General features: G+C 50.8%; 2 protein-coding genes across 6 annotated transcripts in view; both read right to left on the bottom strand.

Annotated features, from left to right (window-relative positions):
• PNPLA6 (patatin like phospholipase domain containing 6) overlaps positions 1 to 10,459 on the bottom strand; it is a 42,192-nt gene extending 31,733 nt beyond the window's left edge. The window contains 9 exon segments of the mRNA XM_043979106.1: positions 106 to 265; positions 373 to 513; positions 617 to 714; positions 891 to 973; positions 1,107 to 1,194; positions 1,848 to 1,916; positions 2,053 to 2,149; positions 9,491 to 9,765; positions 10,331 to 10,459. Of these exon segments, the coding sequence (XP_043835041.1) occupies positions 106 to 265; positions 373 to 513; positions 617 to 714; positions 891 to 973; positions 1,107 to 1,194; positions 1,848 to 1,916; positions 2,053 to 2,149; positions 9,491 to 9,765; positions 10,331 to 10,444 (1,125 nt within the window). The 5' untranslated portion in view covers positions 10,445 to 10,459.
• A 243-nt stretch (positions 10,460 to 10,702) lies between these two features.
• On the bottom strand, positions 10,703 to 24,015 carry MCOLN1 (mucolipin TRP cation channel 1). Of its 5 annotated transcripts, none has more exons than XM_043979108.1 (14): positions 23,852 to 24,015; positions 16,267 to 16,466; positions 15,758 to 15,925; positions 15,465 to 15,630; positions 15,151 to 15,259; positions 14,616 to 14,712; positions 13,891 to 13,990; positions 13,620 to 13,726; positions 13,279 to 13,428; positions 12,388 to 12,489; positions 11,925 to 12,047; positions 11,399 to 11,605; positions 11,071 to 11,213; positions 10,703 to 10,969 (listed from the first exon to the last, which is right to left on the bottom strand). In XM_043979108.1, exons 1-14 carry the CDS (start codon positions 23,880 to 23,882, stop codon positions 10,933 to 10,935), a joined length of 1,740 nt encoding a protein of 579 aa, XP_043835043.1. In that variant the 5' UTR covers positions 23,883 to 24,015; the 3' UTR covers positions 10,703 to 10,932. The 5 variants fall into 5 exon arrangements, with proteins under 5 accessions (XP_043835043.1, XP_043835044.1, XP_043835045.1 ...); XM_043979109.1 differs by having other exon boundaries at positions 11,071 to 11,210; XM_043979110.1 differs by having other exon boundaries at positions 16,297 to 16,466.
• Positions 24,016 to 24,433: the final 418 nt, after the last annotated feature.

The following is a 24,433-nucleotide window of genomic DNA, read 5'->3' as shown; positions in this document are numbered from 1 at the left end:
TAACCACTGACGCGGACTCGTGGAGCCCGACAGCTGGCACCCGAGCCTAGAACCGCAGCTGCCCACGCCTCCCCCCCATCCCCGCCCCCCGCCAGCCCTGCTCACAGGGCCCGGGAGGCAGAGCTCCAGCTGCCCGTCCTGGACCACGTAGATGCTGGCGTCTGGTTGGCCCGGCCGGAACACGTAGTCGCCCTGGCTCAGCCGCTGGAACACCATGTGGCGACACAGCTCCAGGAACAGGGGCTTCTCAAAGTGGCCCAGCACCCTGCGGAGGGGAAGGGGGCGCTAGAGCAGACACCACATCTGAGCCCGACCCAGCAGAGCAGACCCCACGTCTGGGCCTGCCTCCTTGCCCTCCTGCCCCCCACTCACCGAACATTCTTAAGCATGTAGAGCACCTCCGAAGGCAGGTGCGAATTGGCCACATCAAACTCAGTGAGGTCGGCCTCCAGCACAGCAGGGGGAGGCTCCTTCCGCTGCAGGGTCGGCGTCTCTTTCTGGATTCGAAGGATCCTGGGGGTGTGAGCATTATGTGTTGAGGGGTGATAGACCAAGACGGCCCGCCCCACCGCTCCTCTGGGAGTCCTGGGCTCATGGGGGGAGGGGGAATCCTTACTTCTTGGCAATATTCAACATCTTGAGTTTCTTCTTCATGCGCGGCCGGGAGGCTGTGGAGATAGTGGTGTCCACCAGGGAGGAGGTAGACTGGGAGACCTGAAGCAGAGAGGGGGTCCGTCAGCAGGCCCTAAGTGTCCATGTGCCCTCCCACAAGGCCAGACCAGCAGTAAGGGAAAGAAAACAAGGAAGGAGGGTGGGAAACAGACAAGAGGGCAGTGAATAGACTTCAGGAAGCTGATGGGCCCAGTGAATGCCTAGTGAAGGGGTCAGACCTTGCGCATGATCTTGCGTCCGTAGAAAAGGACCTTGTCCCTCTTGCGGAATCGATACTTCGGAGTCTCCTGGGCCTGGACCTCTGGGAATTACAAGCACAGGCCCACGGTGACCACCTCTCAGTACTCTGGCCTTCAGATGCCCAGCCCCTCAGCTCTTTTTCCCCCTGAAGAGCACAACAAAGGGCCCCAGAGATCCCTGGCAGGAAGCCTCACTCTTTGTACGCAGCCTCCGGACAAACACCAGGATGAGGCCGGCCATTAGCAGCACCGCAGCCCCCACACCGATCATCATTCCCATCACCTGCAAGGAGAAACACCAAGTGTCCCTCATACTAGGAGGGTCCAGGGAAGGGGGAAGAGAGGGGAGAACAAAACAGCTCCCCCTTAGAGACCTGTGCCCAACAAGCACGCTCCCCTGCCTCCCTCTACACTTGCCCCCACACAGTGCCCTGTGCCTTCCTGGACCTCCCCAAGTGCTGCCTGGTCTCGCCTCCTCAAAGCCGCCCCTGACCAGACCAGCCCCAGGGGTCTCCAGCACCTCCCTTCCCCATACGGCATTCGATGCCGCTTCTCTTCATTCTTGTGAGGCTCCTCTCTCGCTAGGCCCCGAGCCTGTGGAGGGCTTGAGCCAGCCCTGCCCTCTCTGGATCCCCCATAAAATAACAGAACATGGGGTACCCAGGGGTCTCCATCACTCCTGTGGCAGCACTAGCCAAGGGTCACCCCCCCACCCAGGGAGTTCTGTGAAAGCTGACTGGCTGCTCAACAGCCTTAATGACCCCATTTCCTTAAAGACCCTTCTGGCTCTGAACCTCTGTCCATCTGATCACAGATCCCTGCACCAGAGTTCAGGCAGCCAAGACTCCAAATTCTCTCCAGCACAGCCAGACCCCAAAAGCTAGGCATGCTGGGAGTTGTGGGTCCTACTGATGCCCTCAGAGCTGCCGGACTCACCAGGCTGGTCTGCAGCGGGTCCTCCACCAGCAGCTTGATATTGGGGAGCATGTCGGTGAGTGCCGCATCCTGGAAGGCAGAGTAGGGGCAGAGCCTGGGGGAAGAAGTCTCTTCCCATGCCCAGGAGCCAGCCCACAGCCAGGAGGGAGTGGTAAACACCTGGCCCTCACTCCCCCAAACCCCCGGGGTCCACAAAGCCACCTACCTGGGGTGGGGGCTGAGGCAGCTCAGACTCACTCTGGCCCATGTCTGCGGCTGGCTCCGGGGCTGCCTCCGAGGCCCAGCTGTGGCCTTGTACAGCCCTGGGAGTCCAGGGAACAGGACAGGTGAGATGGTGGAAGCTGGGCCTGGCCCCCCATGGCTGCCCTAACCCCAGACACATAGCTCTAGGAGTGGCTCCAGGGTGTGTGGATGGGGAAGGTGAGGACAAAGGCCAAGCCAGGTAAGGAGAGGGTGGAGCTACACCACGGGAGCCCTAGATACCAGAGGCAACAACATGCCAGCCAGCACATACATGCATCCGTCTCAGCTGCAATTCAGGTTACCCCCCATTGCTCCAGCAACTCCCCCATTCCTGGCAGCTAAGGGCCTGCTCTGAGATCCTCAGCCATTTCCCTCCCCTAGAACTAGAACACAGGACAATGGAGGCTCAGCGAGCACAGGAAGGAAAGGGAAGCCTTGCCCCCAAGCTCCCAGCACGGCTCCTTCCAGACATCCACAGAGGGGGACGGAAGGACAGAGGACCAGACTTCGACAGGGCTGAGGCAAGAAGCCACTTCCTCCCAGGAGGGCTGTGGAAAATTCCTAGAGCTTCAGAGAAATAGGGGGAAAATTCCACCAGTGCCAGAACCCCAACGAGCCTCTCCTGCTCTACCCAAAAAGCAGGCTAACCCTCTGGAAGAGTCGCTCCACACCCAACCCTGACCAAAGCCACAAGAAAAACCAGGACACCCTTCCCCGCCCCCTCCCTCAAACCTCCCCCAGAGAAGAGGAGGCCACAGGGGAAGAAGTCTGGCCTCTGCCCTAGCTTGGACCCAACCCTCAATCCTTGTAGGGTTCCGTTCCTTTCCCCGCCCCCAGTCTGGGAGATTACTGGGGGACAATGGAAGATTACCAGAAACACTGGGATGTTTCTGAAGAGCACCAGAATGTGCTTACTTGAAGGGGCATAATTTAATAGTCAAAATAGCTACCATTTCTATAGCATTGTAAGGTTTACAAAGGACTCTACACATGATAACTTATTGGAATGATTTTTCACAACTCTGTGAAGTAGGTGCTCTCATTATTCCCATTTCACAGATGAGCAAACTGAAGTGAAAGGAGGCAAGTGACTTGTCCAGGATCACATAGTTAGGGAGTGTTTGAGGCAGGATTCAAAGCCAGGTCTTCCTGAATCTGAGTCCACATTCTCTCCACTGTGCTACCTGGCTGATACCTTATTCAAAAGAAAAATTAAAAAACAGATAAAAAAGGGTGTTGGATTAGCGATCTATTTTAGGAAGATGAACTCAGTGTGAGGAAATCGAGGAGACAGAATGGGGAAACATGGTAGAGAATGGTTGGGTGAAGATCAAAGGAGAGACCAGAAAGCAATATTGTCATGAGATCCCACTGCCCAAGAACTCAGGAAACACATCACAGATGTGCCACAGGGATGATGTAATGATGGGGGGAGATTTCAACCATCCACATGTTTGCCCAAAGCAGAGCAGCTGCGGAATTCTGGACTAGCCCTCATGATCGTTTCACTCTTCAAAGGGTAAAGGAATCAATGGGAGAAATCGCCCTAATTGCCCTGACTGACCTAATGAGCTGAACCAGTTGCTAGAGAAGTGACAGGAACTTTGGGAATGAGTGACAGACCTGTTCCATCTGGCAATTTCTGACTAAAGAGGAAAAAGGGGATAAAGTCGATCATGCAACCTAGACTTGGGGAGAGGGGACTTCCAAGAGGCCAGAGAAGAACAGGTCTAAAATGTTACATGGGAAGTCAAGTGATCACAATGGGAAGCAACTGAGGATGATATTTCAAGGAGGTAAACACAAATGATTCCCATCTAGAGGAAACTGAGGCAAACGGATGTGGAACCAACTCATCGACCCCCTTAGTTTTTTGTCTTTATTTTTTTTTAAGGCAGAAGATGGGAACACAAGGAGGTAGATGAGGTTGAGAAGAGTAGCTGGGTCCTGAACGAACAGCATCAAGAGAGGGCTTGAGGTCAGAGGTTAAGGCCCACAAAAAGGGCGATGACTACAGGTAACAGAGGAAATGCTCTCTAGGATAGAAGGAAAACATAAAAGGGTTGAGGCGAAAGCCAATATTAGTATGGAGATGTTAGGACAGTGAATATCTGCCCTTGACAAATCCAAGTGGCAAAGCACTGATGAAATGCACCCTAGGAAACAGCGAGTGAGGTGGCTGAACCCAGGTCCGAGATGTCTCAAAGATCATGAAGAACAGGACAGGTGCTGGACAAACATTCCAACTTCCAGTAAAGGGAAGAAGGTGGAATCTACAAACTAGGCCATTGAGTTTGAGTTCAAATCTTGGCAAAACTCTAGAATGAATGATCATAGAGATGACTTGTGAGCATTCAGGGGAAATAAGTCACAAACCACTAAGAGCTGGCCTGGCTTCCTCCACAAGTTGAGCTGGACCAACCTCCTTTCCTTCTCTGACAGGGTTAATGAACTGCGATATAATAATAAACTGGGATAAGGGACACGTTGAAATACCTGATTATCAGTGAACCATCCGACAAAGGCTATTGTGCTGTTATTTTGGACAAGAAGGAGTGATGAACAGTGCAGGAGAAAAGTTATATGGAGTTGGATCTCATGATGGCCAGACCCAAAGGATAATTATCAATTTGTTGCTGTGAATTTGGAGTGGGAAGGGGGAGCTCCCAGAGAGTACCTCACAGATACATGCTGAGGTCTGCAATATTCACCTTTTTTATCAGTGATGCAGATGAAGGCATGGAAGGCAGGCTTAGAAAATTTGGTAGATGACACAAAGCTAAAAGGGGTGGCTAACATCCTGAATGACAGACAGGATGCAAAAAAGATCTCATTAGGATAGAACAATGAGTAGAATCTGGCAATGAGGAGTTTAATAGGGATAAATAAAGTCCTGAGCTTAGGGGTAGAAAAAAATCCAAATATCCAAGAATAGGAAAGGAGGGGAAGGAAGGCATGGCTAGAGAATTGTAAACAAGGTCTGCAAATAGGATTGAACTACAAGTTCCAAATGCTTCAACAGAGATTTGGCAGCTAAAAGTGGATTGATCATGGGGCAGCTAGGTGGCGCAGTGGATAGAGCACCGGCCCTGGATTCAGGAGGACGTGAGTTCAAATCCAGCCTCAGACACTTAACACTGACTAGCTGTGTGACCCTGGGCAAGTCACTTAACCCCAATTGCCTCACTAAAAAAAAAAAAAAGTGGATTGATCTTGGGCAGCAATGGGTTGGGGGCGGGGGAGGGAGGGAGACACACAGGTCCCCTGGATGATGATGCTGTTCTACTCTGCATTGGTCATAAGCTGGGAGTATTTTGTTCAGTTGAGGTACCACATTTTAGGAAGGATTATTGATAAGCTAGACTGGGTTAAGAGAAGGGTGACAGGGACAGTGACAAGAGAGCACATCATGTGAGGACTAGCTAAAGTAACAATAAATGTTCAGTCCAGAAAGAGGAATCATGGGGGACAAGATGGCTATCCTCACTATTTGAAGGGAGGACAGGAGGATTGTTGTTTGTCCTTCATTCCCAAAGAGGACCATGACATCAGGGTGATGTCATGACTGGCAGTGTATTGGATTTAAGTGAGGGAGGGCTATGCAAGTCACCAACCTCACTGTCTCTTACAGAGCCACCTAGATCCAGTGGCAAGATATAGAGCTGAATGACTGGAGATGGCCCCAGATGTTTTCGGGTTAAGTGACTTGCCCAGGGTCACACAGCTAGTGTCTGAGGTAAGATCTGAGCTTAGGTCCTCCTGACTCCAGGGCCAGTGCTCTATCCACTGCTCCACCCAGCTGCCCTTAGTGGGAGCAGCAAAGGGAAGAAGAGTACAAGAGGCAGGTTTTGTGTTTCAACTAAGGCCTAGAATACTCTCCCTCCTCATCTCCACCTGCTGGCTTCCTTCAGGTGCCACTTTACAAGACATGCCAGACTGTCCTCAATGCTGGTACCTTCACTCTACCCATCACTTCTGGCTTAGTTTGCCCTGTCTAGATCTTGTTAGCACAGAGCCATTTACCTAGTGCCTCCACCATTAGACTGGGAGCTGCTTGTGAACAAGGGCTGTTTCTGCTTTCTCAATCTCCAGTGCTTAACCCAGTACAGAGACATTTAATAAATGGTTATCGACTAACTAACCATCGGAGTGGTCCAAAAGGACAGCCTGCTTTGGGAAAGAGTAGATTCCCCCTCGCTGGAGGTCATGCCGAAGAGGAGTTCTGTGCCCGCCTGTCAAGGGTTTTCATAGAAGGAATTCTCATTTGGATACCAGTTAGATCAGGGAGCTTTGGGAGGCTGACACCTAATTCTGATATTCTCAGATTCTGGGAAAGGGGCTGGGAAAGTTCCAGGATTAAGCGAGGGTTGGGAGGGACTAAAGGTGCTTAAGAGACCAAGGGGAGTCAGGGGGCTTGGGGCTGAGGAGATGGACGGAATGGGGAGCTAGAGGAATACAAAGCAGAGAAACAAGGGGTTATGGGGTCTGGGAGTCTGGAAGACTGAGGAGCTGAGGAACTGAGAAGCAGAAGAATTCAGGAGAATGGTGGGGGGGCGGGGATGCTGAAGAGACAGAAGGGACTGTGAGAGCTGAAGCGAAGGGAAGACCATGAGGAGAAGGGAGGGTGAGGGGCCAAGGGGCAGCATTCCCGGACATTTTCTCCCCTTTTATTTTTCCCATGATCCATCTCTCTCCTGGTTCTCCACAAAAAAATTGAAGAGTTGAAGCGACCTGCAGCTAGAGGTCATCTAATCCAGTCAGGCAAAAATCCCTTCTAGAACATCCTTTTACCTGTCTGAGCACCCCTGCTCTGGATCTTCAATCCCTGTTCAAACCTCCTAAGTGTAGTTACCGCCCCCCCCCCACACACACACACACAGTACTAGCCTATTTTGTCTTCATACTTTATATAATTTGTTAGTGACCTCAACCATTTCCATGGGTTCAATTTGACCACGTTTAACCAGACAAATGCCAAATCTATGCATCTTGTCCTGATCACTTACTTGTCCTACTCCAGTCCTACAGGATCAATTGGCTGCTGGACATTTCTATCTGGATGATCTGTAGAAATCTCAAACTCAACATGTCCAAACCAGAACTTGTTACCTCCATCTGCCCCAACCTGCAAACTTCCCCTCATTCACCACCATCTCTCAGGTCACCCAGGTTCACAGCTGGCATCATCATAGATTTTTTCTCAGTTACCACATTTCATTGATTCTACTTCCACAACCTTTCTCAAATTCATACCTTCTTCTCTGCTCACACAGCCACCAAAGCCTCATCCCCAATTTTGTGGGAGAGAGGGACAGACCAAACACTGGCTATTAGAGAGCTGAGACCCAAGATAACCATGGAAAAGTAAAAGCACACCCAGCTATCTTTGAGGACTTCAAGGAACCCAGCCCGGATAAACTTTGTCTCCTTGGGTACTGAATGAAAAGGCCCATGTAATTTCAGACCATTGTCTAACCAGGGCCCTCAAAAGACACTGGAGGGACAGATCAATGCCCAGGCATGTCAAAAAGACATGGGTTTGGGGCAGCTAGGTGGCACAGTGGACAAAGCACCAGCCCTGGATTCAGGAGGACCTAAGTTCACATCTGGCTTCAGACACTTGACACTTACTAGCTGTGTGACCCTGGGCAAGTCATTTAACCCTCATTGTCCTGCAAAAAAAAAAAAAAAAAAAGACGACAATGACGACATGGATTCAAATACTCCCTCTGACACAAGGTGGCTGTCACTTAATGCCTAAGTGTTCCACACAATTCTCTAAGGTTATAAATTGCACAGGCCAACCCAACCTGGTAGAAGGAATTTCCTCACCAGAAGTTCCCTTTGTCAATTAAATCACAGGTCAAAATAATGTGGAAGATGAAATGCCATAGAACTTGCTAAGGATGATGTCTCAACTTAGGAAGGAGAGAGAGAGAGAGAATAGGGTTTCCTAAATGTAAGCCTGTGAGGTTGACTGATTCACAGGAAAGTTCCAGAATATATTAGAAGAAGGTGAACATCTAGAAAAGAAAGCAGTGATCACAAAGAGCAAGCATGGATTCATCAAGAACAGTTCAAGTCAGACAAACCGTATTTTCATTTTTGACAGGGTTACTAGACTGGTAGGTCAGGGGAATGCTATAGATAAGCTTCTTAAACTGTGAGTCTTGACCCCACATGGGGTCAAGAAACTGAACGTGAAGGTCGAGAAAAATTTGGCATGTGTTTGATTTGCATATCTATTTTATATACCTATATATCTGGGGTCATGTAAAAATTTCTTGGGTGAAAAGAGTTTGCAAGTAGAAAAAGCTTAAGAAGCCCTGTTATAAAATATAGTTCATCTAAATGTTTGCAGAGCATTTCATAAAGACTGTCATGCTGTTCTTGTGGGGGGAAAAGAGAGAGGTATAGGCTAAATGACAGCACAATTAAACGGATCTGGAACCGGCTGAAAGGCCTTTACTGAAGAGTAGACATTAATGGTTCCATATCTTGGCAGAAGTTTCCAAGCAGAGTGGATCAACAATTCTGTTTTTGGGGCTGTGCCAAAGTCTTCATTTTCAGCTTCATCAATGACTTGTATAAAAACATCGTTGGCATGCCTACAAAATTTGACAATAACCCAAGGCTGGAAGGGATAAGTGAGGGACAGCTAATACAAAAGATAACAATCGGTATTCAAAACAAAATTTTGATGAACTAGAACGTCTGGCTAGATATAATATGAAACTTCATAGGAACAAATGTAAAGTCTTATACCTCAAAAAAATTCAACTTTTCCAATACAAAGTGAGAGGATGGCCCCATAATAGCTTGGATGAAAAAGATCTGAGTGCTTTAGTGGCTTATGAGCCAGTGTGGATCAACAGTGTGGCGCAGACACCAAGAAAATCAATGTGATCTTTGGCTGGATTGAGAGGCAGACTGCACTGAGGGAATCACAGCCCCATCAAACAAGTAAAGTATTTCTTGAAGTTCTGAGGACAATTTTCAGAAGGACGCTGTTAAGGCAGGAGGTATCTGGAAGGGGGGGAACAGCATGGAGAGTGGCTCAGGTTCAGTCGGTATAAGGATCATTTAATCCATCCGGGACACAACACGGCTGACAAAGAATCTGACCACAACACTTCCCAAGCTCCTATGGCTCCCTAGGATACGATGTAAACTCTTCTGTCGGGCTTTCAAAGCCCTTCACCAGCCGGGGCCCCAGCCTCGCTCCCCAGGCTTCCCACGGACCAGTCAAACTGGTCTTCTCTCTGTTCTTTACTAGGGGATCTCCGTCTTTCTGTCTCCATGCCTTTGCCGTCCCTCGTGCCCGGCATGCCCCTCTCCATCACCTCCTCTTCCCAGACTCCAGGAAGGCGTTCCTGACCCCCAGCCCCCTGCCTCCGTACCTATCTCTATACGGACAAGCACCAGGTGCTGCGAGCTCCCTGAGAGCACATGCTACTCCCTGGTTCGCAGGCGCACAGCGGGGGGCTGCCAGGTAATTCCGGGTGGGCTGAAGCGCGGACGTTTGGCCTGGCGAAGGCTTGGCAGGACCTCCGAGCACTGACCGGGCTTTCCTGGGGAAGGAGAACCCGGCTTTGGCCCGGCCCCAGAGCTCCAGGGGACGCTGCAGAGGGGTCAGGTTAGGCTGGACACAAGGAGAACGTTCTCCCGACGCCGGCTACCTGAGGGGGTGCAAGAGGGCTCCCCTGTGTCTCGGCCCCTGCCAGGCACGCCGTGTGGGGGGGGAATCCTACCCGGGCACCGACACTCCCTCCCGGGCTCACTTTGGAGCCTCCAGAGCTCAAGGCTGGGATTCATCCCCGCCCTTCAAGGCCAAGTTCATGCGCCGCCTTCCCCGGGAGGCCCCTTCCTGTCTGCATGGAGCCGGGTCTCCTCCGGCCGCCGCCAGACACTCCTTCCCTCGGGAAATCACCCGGAACTCGGTGGTGCTGGGTCCTGTGCCCCCCCACGACGGAGGCTCCTGCCTAGCGGGAGGGGGCGCCCGGTTTGTTTGTTGGTCTTTGCATCCCCTGCGTCGGGCATACAGTAAACGCCCCATAAATGCTTCGGTTGAATTAAATTGACTCGGTGAACCCGAGAAAATGAGGATGGGGGGAGGGCGGGCTGGAAATGAGGGGATCACAAGCGACAGAGTCGCGGGGGGTGAACTCCAGGGATCACCCCAGTCCTCTCGCTATCACGGACACCGCCCTGGGATCACACGCCGAGGGCCCCGGACTCACCAGGGCCCACAGCCGGCTTAGCTCCGCGGTGCCGCCGTCTCCTGTCCCTCCATTACCGCAGCAGTAGCGCGGCCCCTTTAAATTACGGCTCCCGGCGCGCCGTGATGACCTCATACCTTCGTCCCCGCCCCTTCTCGGCCACCATACACTGTAAACTCGCTCGGAGGAGCGGCGCCATGTTAAAAATGGCCGCGAACCTTACGCGGGTTCCGAGATGTTTCACGCGCCCGAGACTTGGGCCCCTCCCGCCTCGCTACGTTACGCCCCGCCTGAGGCCTCCACCTCCCCCTCCCCTCAGGGGAGAGGACACCTGACGCTCCTCTCCGCCCCCACCGTGACGCAGACTCAGAAACCAGACGCGGCGACCTGTCCGTGTTCATCCTTTATTGTTCCCCCGCGTCTCCCAGTCCCGCTAAAAAAGGGCCCGGGCCCCGCCCCGCCCCCGCCCGCGGAGGAGGCCCAAGTCCCACTGCGGGGGCGGGGTCCCCGCGGCTCCACGAAGTCACTTCCTAAAAGCAAACCCTTCAACCATAAATAAGGCGCTGGAAGCGTCTAGTCCACTCCCACGAGAGGCTAAAAGCCGCGCGTGGCTTTTCCACGGCTCAGTTCACGAGCAGGGCATTTTCCTGCGAGGGTTCCCTGGGAAGAAGCAGAAAGACAAGGGTGGGAAGTAGGGAAGGCAAGGTCCCGGGGCGTGCCCCCAAACCCCACCCCCGGACCCCCCGCCAGGATCGGGGTACCTGGTGCAACAGCAACACAGGAGGCTGCAGGCGGAGCCGCTGCCGCGCCGGAACTTGCCGGAGGTGGGGCTGTCCTGACACTTGGCGATGTAGGCCTGCAGCTGGCTGCCCTGGGCCTCACCCTCGCCCTCGGACTGGTGCTGCTGCAACACGCCAGGAGAGAGGGTCGCCGTCAGAGGGGGTTGGGGGGGTGGCTGACCTGCACGTGTGGGGGCGGGGCGGCTGGCACGCGTGCACGCGTGTGCACGTGCACACGCCTTGGTGGGTGTTCCACGAACACCTGTCGAGGCCCAGGGCCAAGAAGAACCACAATTGACAAGGGCCCCACCTTGATAGTCTCATAGGAGCCGGTGATGAGCGCAATGAAGAGGCTGAGAACCATGTAAATGAAGAGGCTGATGAAGGAGTAGAGATAGAGCTGGGAGAAGAGCCAGACCAGGCCGCTGTGCGCCTGCATGGCCGCAAACGTCACGAACATGTCATCCCCGTTGATGAGGGAGAACAGGCACTCTGACACCATAGAGAGGGAACGAAACTGGAAGAGACCCAGGATCAATCAGGGTGAGAGAGAGGAGAGATGGGGAAGACAAAGTCTGGGAGAGGGCCAGTTCAAAGCACCAGAGCTAGAGGTTTAAAGGGCCTTCTCTTCTTCCAACCTCTGGCCCGCTGTTCTGTTCTCCCTCCCTTCTATCTTCTACAAAAGCCCTGCCTGAAATAGTCATTCTCCCAGTCCCCAAGGCCAACGAAGAAGTACAAATGTCACCTCCCCTCCCCCCCCACAAAAAAACCTCCCACCAGGACAGGGCCCCTCCGGCCTCATTCCCCCCAAGCACCACAACAGAGGTCCTAGGCACCTTCATGTGGTAAGGCCCCAGGACTATCCAGCCACAGAAGCAGTAGCCCAGGTAGATGACAGCCACGCAACAGCAGAAGCGCATGACGCTGGGCAAGGCCACTCGGAGTGTGGCGATGAGGATCTGGAGGGTACAGAACAGTGGCCATCAAGGCTCCCACAAGGTCTGACCGGCCTCAGCCCCTGTGTGAGATGGGGCTGGGCTACAAGCCTGGCTTGGGGTCACAGTCCTCCCACTGGCTGGGTAAGAGCCAGGCTTCTAACATGGGGAGTGGGGGAGGGAAGCAGGGTCTGGGTCCCTCTGTTTTTCTGGCCTCAGCACCTCTAAGTTCAAGATAGGTGTTCAAGAGGCCTGGTGCAGGCCTGGCTTATGATCACATAGCCTTCCCAAGGGGTGGGAGTGAGAGGGGCTGGACAGGAGCCAAGGCTCTTATGGAGGGAAGGGCAGCAGGGTCTGGGCTTACATTGTATTTCTGAAAGAAGGTAAGATAGCGGATTACGCCAACCCAGACGAGCAGAGTAGAGGTGCCCAGCAGGATGCTGCAGACGTCATAGCTGGCCAAGTTCTGGGGGCACAGGGAGCTCCATCAGCTCTAGGGAGGACCCGGCCCCTCCCCGATGCACGTGTCTCCTCAATTTTTCCTTTCTGCACTGGCCCCCATCCTGTGCTGTGTGGACGGGTGCATGCGTGTCTATGCGCTTAGTTGTGGACTTGAAGACAGAGAGCAGAGTCAGATGGGAAAGAGGGCAGTGCCCAGGGGTGGGGGAGGGCAGCAAAGTAAATAGGAGGACAGTCAAGTCGTGTAGGAACGTTGCTGCCTCAGACCCCAGAGGACATGCACAGAGACATAGAAAAGATGTAGGGAAAGGGGGAATGGGGCTGCACAGAGGACAACAGAGGGCACGGCTCATGAGCAGGGAGACCAAAGAGAAAGAGAGACAAGAAGACATAGGAAGGGTTTTTACAAAACAGGAACGGCCAACCTAGGTTGGGAAAAGGAGACAAACCAAGGGGTCTGAGGCAGTCCTACCTTGAGATGGCCCCACACAACCTGGTCCCACAAAGGGAAAAGGGGGCCTTTCACCCCAGACCACAGCCTGCTTGCAGGCTTGTCAAGGCCTTGTTCTGAGGTCAGTGTGGAACAGGAATAGGGCCCCCCCAACCCTGCCCCGGGAGTATCAGTGGAGCCCAGTGTCTAATATCTCTCATCCCCTAATCCAGCCCTAGGCTGCCTTCCTGAGGTGGGGGACAGACCTAAGTCCCCCCTTCTTCCCACATGAGCTTCTCCCCCCTCCCCCCAACAAGGGGACCTGCCTGACTTCTTGGGACTGGGAGGCTGTATCCCCCAGCCCACCTTGGCCTCAATGCCAATCTTCATGATCGTGCCAGATATGGTCAGTATGTCACTGGCCACAAGAAGGATGTACCAGCCATTTACAAACTCCAGCCGTTCCCACAGGCTCAAGGCATGACCCTGTCGGCGACAGAGGAAACGGGCAAATTCCTGGGGAACAAGGAGAAACCCTTCAAAATGCCACCCAAGATACCTGCATTCACCTCCCTCTCCCCAGTTATCCTTGCTTTGGGAGGCACTGCCAACTCTGAGTGGTGGGAGGGTGGCACCAAGGCCTCGAATAACAGAAGGTGGCAGCAGTTAGGGAGAAGGAAGAAAGGGTATGTAATCCCAAGTCTCACAGTTTGCAACAGGAAACCCCTCAGCAGGGAACGGGCACAGAGCAGGAAGGACAGGGCACAGGTCAGAATCACTACCACGTCAAAGAAGAGGCGAAACCGGTTGTCTCCTGGAGAAAAGATGGTGGATTGTGGGAAGCCAGAAAGTGGTGATTTGGGGAAACCAAGGCACTGAACAGGGAGGGAGAAAGGCTGGGAGGATAGGGGTCCAAACCATGGGGGAATCACGACACAGAGAACTGAAGGCAGAAGAGCCAAGGGTACCTGGTCTTACCGTGCCCAAAGACGCTGGGATGTTTACACTCTTGAATATGGGTGCTGGTCTCTAAGCTGATAGGGACTCGCCCACTATGGGCTTTGTTGTCAAATGTAATCTGGAGATAAAACATAAGATTATTGTGACAACAGTAAATGTGAAGAGTGCTGAGAAACAGGCAAAGACCTGCTTAAACCTTAAACAGATTCATAATGAAATAAGCCGATTTAGAACAATCTGTTCATGATAATAATAACAGTTCCCATCCGAGGTCCTTGGAGGCAGTCACAGAATTCCAGAATAGGCCTGGTCCAACCCTCTGGTTAACAGAGAACAATGAGGGAGGTGGAGAGAAAGTAAGGGATCAGCCCAGAATCACACACTATGAAGGAGCAGCCTGTATTTGAACACAGGTCTTCCATAAACTCCAGATGCAGATTTTCCTCCACCATCCTCTGCTGCTTCCAAGTTCCAGTCCCATTGTTAAACCAGGTTGCTCTCTTCACTCTCCCTTGGCACAGCAGGCTCTAGCTGTCTGCCCTACCTGTGATTCTGTACCCATCCCCCAATCTTCAATGGCCAGTCCCTTCCAGAAAACCTAATGGGCCCACCCTGCCTGCCCATCACTCAAGCTGCAGGGACTGCTCAGCTGCAATTCACAATTCAGCACGTGACTGTAACCTCCCACCCTTCCATGGCTTAAGGGCAAAACATGGGTCAGAGCAGAGAGTGCAATTGCTCACCAGGATGGTGAAGGTGTAACAGTCCGGGATTTCATTGTTGATGATGGTCTGCAGATTGATGGTCTTGAGCTGGAAACGGATGGTGACGTTGATCAGCCTGAGAGGGTGGAGGGGAGGAGATGGGGTGAGGGAGGAGGGGGGAGAACAGAAGCCTGAACTCTTCTCCCTCTTGGCCCATAAGCACCCGCTGCCTCCTGGGAAAGCCCAGCTGACCCTGTTTCTCTAGTGGGGTGAGGGCCGGCCTGCCCAGCTCTGCTGACTCTGCCATTGTTGCTTCCTGACCAAATCTGAGGATGTCTGTCTGTGGCTGGAGTTAGTACATGTTGGCTCCCCCTGGAGTCCTTTGTTTTGTTTTGTTGTGGTTTTTGGTTTGGTTTTGGTTTGGTTTGTTGGGTTTTTTTAGGGGGTGGGGTGCTATAGCAGATGAAGACAACTAAGGAAGCTCATTCCATAGACCCACATAAAGAAGGAGAAGTTGCAGTTGGAGGGAAAGGGGGAGTGCAGAGGGGGAAACAGGAACCAGAAAGTCAAGTACTTGTGAAACTTGAGTGTGAAGTTCTTGTAGCTACTGCCTTGTGAAGGGGACAGAAGGAACTCATCTGGGGGCAGAGGGTACTGCTCTGCAGGGTCCACCCCAATGCAATCTGGGAAGAAAGGATGAGAATCAGTAAGGCCCTCTGTGCCCCTCCAAGGGAGAGGGGCAAGCAGTCTCTCCACAGGAGACTCCTTGACTTCCTGGGGTGGCAGACACCAGCTGGAGGCCCCAGGGGTATTCCTGAAAGGGCCCCACTTTATCTCAGCCCTTCTCCTTCCCTCTACAGCCCATGTATCCACATCCCCAATACTAACCAGTGACCACCATTGGATCGATGTTGAAGGTGTCGTTGGCAGGGTCAATGTGCCCATGACGATAATACTGTTGGCACAACGCTAGGGCAGAGCCATTTGCTCCAGGGCCGCCCCCACCAGGCACATAGGCATATCTGCCCAGGGACTGCTCAGGGATCCGCAAGTACTGGTAGGTGGCAGGGGGAGGAGGGAAAGGAGTCATTCATTACCCCTTGACCCCGAGCTCTGTCCCTACCCCTAAAATCCCTAATCCGAGATGATCTATTTCCCTCACAATCTCCATATACTCATACCTGGTCCACAGCAAAGATGATGGACTGATTGAGGTCAGCCCGAGTATAGACAGCGTAGCTATCATCAGCCCCATCTGTGTAATCCTTGAGGAAGAGATGTTTGAAAGCCACCGTATTCTCCTCTCGAAACATCACCACAATCTGGTTACTGAGCCCAAACAGGATGAGCTGCCATGGAGGAGGGCAAAGAAGAGAATGCCAGGGATGACTGAAACAGAGCTCTACCCCCCACACCACCCCCATCCCTAAGTCCCCAAGCCAACCACATCGCTTTTTAGGCCTAGATGAAAAGGGAACAGGGGCAAGGGAGGGAGAGAAAGAAGTCTTCTCACTCATAGGAGGAGACAGGGGCTGTGGCAGAAGGGTAAGATGGGGTATCCAAGGTCTGAAATGAGGTTTTCACCAGGGCTGAGAGTGTGGGGAAGCAGCTCATCTTTCCCTCCTCTTCCACATGCCTTCCCTGAGTGCTGCCCCAACCCCCCCTCACACTTAGGTAGCCCCCAGGGCACCTGGATGGTGACAATGAGGATCTTGGCAACCTGCAGCATCAGCTTGAAGGGCTTTCGACCTTTGGCCCGGAACTTGTCACAGGGGCTCATAAAGAAATACTTGAGACGCCGGCGCAGGTCTTCTTCCTCACTGACAGGTAGGGACTCTCCTTGGGACCCATAGCCAGGACCAGAGTTGGGACTAAGCAATGGTGCTCGCTCTAGGGTTGGAGGGAAAGGACCCTTAGAAACTGTGGCTCTACGAGCCCCAACTGGTAATGGTCAAAAGGTACTTTTTAAGGAAAGAAACCAAAGCAATCAATAGCTATATGAAAAATGTTCTAAATCATGAATCATCAGAAAAATGCAAATTTTAAAAACTCCCAGGTTCCACCTCATACCCATCCAGTCTGGCAAAGTTAAGAAAAAAGAAAAATGACAACTCCTGGAGAGATTGTGGGAAAACAGTGTGTCAGTCCAGCCAGTCTGGAAAGCAGTTTGGAATAACACCCTAAAAGTTATTAAATGGAAGAATACCCTGCAGTCCAATAAAACCTGTATCAGGTCTATACCACAAAAAGAGCAAATCAAGAAGAAAAAGACCTGTGTGTTCAAAAATATCTTTATTCGTGGTGGCAAAGAATTGGAAACTGAGGGGGTGCCCCTGAATTGAGGAATAGCTAAATAGGTTATGGCATATGAATGTGATGGAATACTACGATGGTAGGGACCCTGTCAGAGAAACCAGGGATAACCTGTATGAACTGATGCAAAGTGAAATGAACAGAACTTAAGAGATCAATGTCTACAATAACGACATTACTGTAACATAAACAGCTTTGAAAGAACTCTCATCAATGCAATGACCAACCCCAATTCCAGGGTACTCATGATAAAACATGCTGTTCACCTCCTCAAAGAGATTATATTGAAGACTGAGACATATATTTGGGGGTACGACCAATGGAGGCGTTTATTTTGCTTCATTGTACATGTATGTAAACAGTTAATATTTCTTTCTTTCTTGATGAAGAAAGGGGAGAGCGGAAAGTTGGCTTTTCATTGACTGCAATAAAAAAATGTTAAATGAAATAAAAAAAAAACTGTTGCTCTCTATCTCAAGGGACAGCCCTGCCTTTTACGGGACAGGATCTCTGGTGACCAGCTTCACACAAAAGGAAGCTCAGCCCAGCTGAGCCTCAGCATCCTTTTCAGGACCATAAGAGAAAGAACCTTCTCCTTCTCAAGTACCGGAAATCCCTAAATGCTTCTCATCACATCCCTGGGCCTGTTTTCTCATCCATAAAAATGAAGGAACCAGACTAGATGATCTCTGTGGTCCCTCCCAGCCCTAAACCTATGATCGACCAGCAGAGCACCCAAGAGAACCAAGCTTTCCCGGAATAATGTGAGCAGGTCCCATATCTGTTACTTAATCCAGGCCTGACTAGAGTGTTCCCCCCCACCCCTGGTTAAGTAATAAGCAATAATAACAACTCTCATTTCCACTGTGATTTAAGATTTAGAAATCATTTTTCCTCAGAACTGAGATAGAAAATGTAGGTATGAAGTGCCCTCAGCTGTTGATCTCACAACAAGCAAGTCCATCAATTCTAGTGTTTTTATCTATGAAGTCATGCTACTTCTCCAGTCTGGGACTCAGTGAGCAAACCTGGTTCCACAGGCAGACAAGGCACCAGCTGGTGGCAGGAACACGACCACCCTCCCCCTCCCCCAGTGAGGAGGGGGTCACTGATGGGAATTGATGTCCCTCCTAAAAGCTTTCCCTTTCAGCTCTCAGGCCTTCTTCTCCATAATAATTGCCTGAAAAGGGTCGTTTCTATTCATTGCCTCTACTCCCTCACCACACACACAGTCAACAAACATTTCTTAAGTACTTACTCTGCCAGACACCTCACTAAGCAATAGAGACATAAGGAAAGGCAGAAGACTGTCCTTGTTCTCAGGAACTCTTGCAATCTGACTCTTCTCCACCTGGGTAAATCTGATGGCCTTTCCTCCATCTCTTACTTCCTCAATCTGTCTTCAGTTTCCAGCTCCCCATCTTTCCTCCCTCCGCCCCCTGCCCCAGGACAGCTACATGAGTTTCCTTACTGGTGTCCCAGCTTCCCAGCTCTCCCCTCTCCCAATGGCCTTGACACAGTTGCCAAATCAGATTCTTCACACACAACCCTGAACTCATCACTCTCCTGCTAAAGCACCTTTAGGGGCTCCCTACTGCAGCTAAGCTAAAACACCATTTCCTTCACTTAGCACAGAAAGTTTTTCATGGTATGGAATCATCCTGCCTTTTTGTTGGGGGCTACATGGCTACTACAACTTGTGGCTGGAGGAACCCAGAGGGGCCACATGTAGGTGGTGGCATTGGAGCTGAGCTCAGAGGGGAACCAAGGAGTCTAAGAGGCAGAGGTCACAGCACAGTGCACCCTAGACCGAGTGGACAGTATGTTCAAAAGCAAGAAGCCTGGGGATAGACAGTCAGCTATGAGGAAACAAACAGCAAGCAGCCTAGTCCAGCTGGATCAAAGGGCCCAGGAAGGGAAGTAACGTGCAGTAAGACCAGAAAGGGAGCCCGAGTCAAAACATGAGGGCTTTAAATGACCAACAGAGGAGTATTTTGTTCCAGTCCAGTACCTCTGCAAAGGCCCCAAGGCAAGAGAGACAACAGCTCAGCTGGTCCCTACAGTACAGTAAGAACAATAAGGCAATAGGCCAGCAAAGGTGATATAGGGTTGATCTAGTGGTCACACTGTGAGAAAAGAGAAGGACAGAGGTGATAAATATCTAGTATAGGTATAATTAACAAGATAACACTTGATAATTGGGGGGGAGGGGGATCTTTACACTAAGTGCTTCTGCCAAAGGTCTCATTTTCAAGATATGTAAGGAACTGCTTCAAATGTATAAGTCATTCACCAAATGATAAAGTACAGCCAGATGGCACAGAGGACAGAGCACTGGGCCTAGAACCAGCAAGACCCGAGTTCAATTCTAGCTGTGTGACCCTGGGCGAGTCACTTAGCCTCTGTTTGCCTCAGTTTCCTCATCCATAAAATAGGGATAATAACGACTCTCTCCTTGAAGGATTGTTGAAAAGAGCCAATAAGATAGTATATGTAAAGAACTTTGCCATCCTGAAAGTGGCATGTAAATGCCATCTATCGACACTGTTGTTGTTGTCATTAGTCAAAACATACGAATAAGCAATTCTTGAGGGAAAAAATCCAAGCTATCTATAGTCGTGAGAAAAAAATGTCCCAAATCACCAATGATTAGAGAAATGCACGTTAAGACGATGCTCAGGCAGGGGCAGCAAAGTGGATAAAGCATTAGCCCTGGATTCAGGAGGTCCTGAGTTCAAATCTGACCTCAGACACTTGACACTTATTAGCTGTGTGACCCTGGGCAAGTCACTTAACCCCCATTTCCCCCCACACACACACAAAAAGACAATGCTGAGGTTTCAGGTCATGCCCATCAGATTGGTAAAGCTGATAAAAAAGAAAAAAGATAAATGTTGGAGAGGCTTCAGGAAAAGGCAGTAAACAGTGACGGTGCAGCTATGACTTGGTACAGCTGCCCAGGAGAGCAATTTGGAACCATGTCCAAAAAAGCAGTCAATATAGGCAGACCCTCCGACCTGATACCAGTGCTAGCTGACAACTACACATTCCACCCACTCCACAAAAAAGATCAAAAGAAGAAAGTGTCCTCTGTGTCCAAAAACATTCAGAGCAGCTCTTTTTGGAGTGACAAAGAACTGCAAACAAGGAGGTAGCCATCAACTGGGGAGTGGCTGAGCAAGTCACAGCACAATGTAATAGACTAGACTATGCTGTAAGAAACAATGGAAGAGGCCATTTCAAAGAAAACTGGAAGACTTGTATAAACTGAGGCAAAGTGAAGGGAGCAGAATCAGGAAAAAAATTTATACTCTAACACTGTTTAACTGAACAATTTTGAGAGACTTGACAACTGATGAATGATTCCAAAAGGGCAGATGAAGAATGCTACCTACTTTTTTGGTTTTTTTGTGGGGCAATGGGGGTTAAGTGACTTGCCCAGGGTCACACAGTTAGTAAGTGTCAAGTGTCTGAGGCCGAATTTGAACTCAGGTACTCCTGAATCCAGGGCCGGTGCTCTATCCACTGCGCCACCTAGCCACCCCGCTATCTACTTTTTACAGAGAAGTGACAAACTGATGCAAAATGAGAAAAACATTTTTGGACATGCCCAATATAGGAAGTTGCTTTGCTTGACTATGCAGATTTGTTTCATACATATGCATGTCTATGCATATTTTCAGTTTTGTTTTGAGGTTCCCACCGGCCCCAGTGGCAGGTGGGGGGAGGGGAGAAAAAAGAGGGGGAAATCCTTCATAATTGGAAAAAAAATAATTAGGAAAAAGACTTCCAAAGTGACTAGATATTGAGGATGAGGAAGAGGAAAAAGTGGAGGATGATTGCAAGGTTTCAGGCCTTGGTGACTAGAATGGTAGGGCCCCCATCAGAAACAGAGAAAGCTGGGGGAAGGGTGGATTTGGAGAAAGGTTAATGATTTCTCTTTTGGACATGCTGAGATTTGAGCTGCCTGTAGGATATCCAATTGGAGATGTCCAATAGGCAGTTACAGGAGAGGTTAGGCCTAGATGTATAGATCCGGAAGCCAACTCTATACAGATAATAAATGAACCTACAACTGCCAAAAAAGAAAATGTCAAGATAGAAAAGAGGCCCAGGACAGAACCTCGAGGGACACCTGGACACTGCCAGTTTGGTCTCAGAGCTGAGATTTGTGCAGATAAGCCCTCCTCCCTTCTTTCCTGGGATGGGATGCTACAAGTATAGCATATTGCTTGTAAAACAAGGCAGAAGGGCTGGTTTTGTCATACTGCTTTTTGTCTTTCTTTTTTATTCTTTATTTCAAGGGATGCCTCAATGGGTATCAGAGAAGAGACTGATGTAATCAGAATCAAGGTAATGGAAAAACAAAAGATATAAATTTAAAATGTAAGAGGAGTAACTGAACAAATAGGAGAACCAGGAGAGCAGTGTCTCAAAACCTTAGGGAGCTGGCCACTGGTCTTACTAGAATGCACTCCCAATTCTACATAAACCCCTTAGAATCCTTCACTTGTGAGGATTTAAAAGGTGGCACCTTTGAAAAGAAGTCTTTCCTGATTTCCTCAGTTGTTAGTCATCTCTCCCTTCATACATGCCTGTTGACCTGCCTTGGTCGTACTCTCCTCCCTTGCACTACTTCTTCCTCCTTATTCTCCTCCTCCCTGTCAGAGCACTCCTCAGTCCTTCTCCCACACTCTAAGTATGGGTGTCTCTCAAAGTGTTTTGGCCAGAGCCATCTATTTCCTCCCCACTTCCTGCCCTGCTGATCTCATCGGTTCTCATGAATTCAATTATCACCTTTCCACAAATGACTCCCAATCTCAAGATCCAGTGCTGCCTTTTCAGTGACTTGCTGAACATCTCAGCCTGTACTTCCTGTGCAATACAAACTCAGCATGTCTAAAGTTGAAATTCTATTTCCCCTAAACTCACTCCTATTCCCAACTTCCCTATTTCTGTAGATGACACCACTGTCCTTTGAGTCCCCCAGCTTCAAAACCTTGAAGTCTCAGTTGAAAGGAAAAGTCTTCATTTCCTCCTCCCACATTCAATCAGTTGCAAAATTCTGCAAATTCTTCCTCCAACACTGCCCTCATATGTCCTCTCCTCTCCATTCACCCAGCATCACCTTAGTTCAGAATACCATTTAATCTAGACTATTTCTTTTAAATTCATCTCCCTCCTTCCAGTGTCTCTGCTTTCATACCATCATTCGCAGTTGCCACAATAATCTTCCTAAGGCACAAATTGGACTGTGTCATTCCTCTGCTCAGGAGGAATCTTCAAGATCTCAACATGTCTGTAAAGAGATTTCAAGAAATCTGCAAACGTGGATGGGTAAGAAATAACCTTATTTTTACTCATCTCAAACTGAAGTTTAGCATTTCCTTCAATAATTTAAAACCCTTCTTCTGGAAAGGACTCCATAGGCTTCACCAGAGTGCCAAAGGGGTCTATAACATAAAAAAGATTATGAACCTGTGCTCTGGGACTTCCAGCCTCCCTACAAAGCCTTATTTCATACTGCTCTCCTTAAGGACACCACACTCCAGCCTAAAAAGACTATATGCCTTCTCCCACCCACAGATATCTACAAAGGCCCTACATCACCCAAGACAGGCAATCTTCACCTTAGTTTTTCAAGATCCTTATTATCTTCTTTTAAGGATCAGCTCAGGTGCTACCTCCTCCTTAAAGCTTTTCCTCATCCACTAGGCTGGAAGTGTTCCCTTTCACTTCAAGTACTTTGCCAGCATCTCTTCTTTGACCCCATCAGTCTTAACATTGCATTGTATACTCTTCTCTGTCCCTGCCAGGACGTTCTGCCCCCATTTAAGGGAGGGACAGTAACTTGTTATCACATGGACGTGATGAGTAGAGAACTTTGACTCCGGAGTCAGAAAGACCTGGCTTCCCAGGCATAGTGGCTATGTGACCCTGTACAAGCCTTAACTTTTCTGTGCTTGAGTTTCCTCAACTGTAAAACGGATTTATAGTACATACCTCCGAAGGTGTTTATGAGGATGAAAAGAGGTAATAAACAAAGTGTCTTAAAAGTCTTGGTGTGGTTTTCAGCCTTTATAGCTTTAACAGATTAAAACTGCATTAAAACAATAAAATACCTTTATGATTTATTAGGGAAAAAAACCAGCACTAAGACTTTTGGGACCACCCAGTACGTAAACAGCTTTGCAAACACAAAAGTATTTATTATAATCATGATGACCGAGTCTCAAAGAAATCCAACAGGCATTTTATTTAGGTTTCTACTCCATGAGGAGAACCTGTACTAGGCACTGAGGATACAAAGATAGTTTTGGCCCCCGAGAGGGAGGAGGAATACACAGCAAGTAAAGCAGTCATCGGGTCAGAGATCAAATCATACCTCTGATGCTCATTAACTGCGATCTTAAGCAACCTCTTCCTTTGCCTCATCCCTAAAATGCGGCCTTGCCCTGACCCTCCCCGCCCCCACTCCTTATTCAGGTGCACGGGACTCTCCCCCGACTTCGGGCATTTCACCGGCCGGACCCCGTCCCCGGAATTCTCCCCCTCGTCCCTATCGTCCGGCTTCCTTCGCGTCGCAAAGTCCCACCTTCCCAAGAAACCCCTGCCGGGCCACCGTCCTCCCCCCTGAGGGGATCTGTCTACACCTGGTTCTTACACAGTTGTTTACATGCCAGGAACTCCCGGAGGGCCTGTCTCGGGGTCCGCGGCGCTTAGCCCAGCGCCTGGCACACAGTAGGCGCTGAATAAGAGCTCCCTGACTTGACTCGGTGAGGACTCTCCCGGACTCGGGTCTACTAGGACCCTATGACCTCCTCTGGGCCGGTTCCGGACCCGTAACCCAGACCGGCTCGGTGAGGCGGGGGAAGCTCGGGTTCCTTGGAGCCTGGGGTCCGGCGCCTAGAGCTCGCCCCGGGGGCGCCTGACATCTTCGGGCCGGCCCCCGTGCCCCTTACCTGAGCCACTCCGGCCCGCGGGGTCCGCCATGCCGGGCCAGCCCGACCCTGGCGGGAACCGCACGACTGAGATGGGGAAGACTCCCGGCTTTGGCCGCAGCCTCCAGCGCAGCTTCAAACCCGCCGCGTCAGCTGACCCAAGCCCCGCCCTCGGCACGTGATGCGAACACCCCTGCGCACCAGCCGTACTACGCGCCGTCCCGCCCCTTCCGCCTACGGAGCGGAAGCGGTAACGGGAGAGCCTGGCACGTGACGTGAGCGGGCTTGTCTCGCGTGACCGGAGGCGGGGCCGACCCGCGCCCTTGTCCCCGAGGCTGGCGAGATGGAGGTCGTTCCGCTTCGGCTTTCTCCGCCCGTGTGCGCGCGTGCGTCCCTACGTGCACGTCCCTCAATCTGGGGCCCTCCACGTGTCTGCACAGGGGAACGCGTGTGCTTCTAGCCCCGGGCCCACGTGTGTCCATGCGTCCACGCCGAACTGGTCTGCATCTGCCTCCACCCGTTTTTCTCGTGGGCTTGTGTCATGTGTGCAGGGCCGTGTCCAGTTTGCATGTTCACAGCTTTACACACGCGTGTGCCTTGGAT

The sequence above is a fragment of the Dromiciops gliroides genome, chromosome 1 (genome assembly GCF_019393635.1).
Source record: "Dromiciops gliroides isolate mDroGli1 chromosome 1, mDroGli1.pri, whole genome shotgun sequence".
In the NCBI taxonomy this organism is placed as follows: Eukaryota; Metazoa; Chordata; class Mammalia; order Microbiotheria; family Microbiotheriidae; genus Dromiciops; species Dromiciops gliroides.
This window is presented reverse-complemented; position numbering and strand designations above follow the sequence as displayed.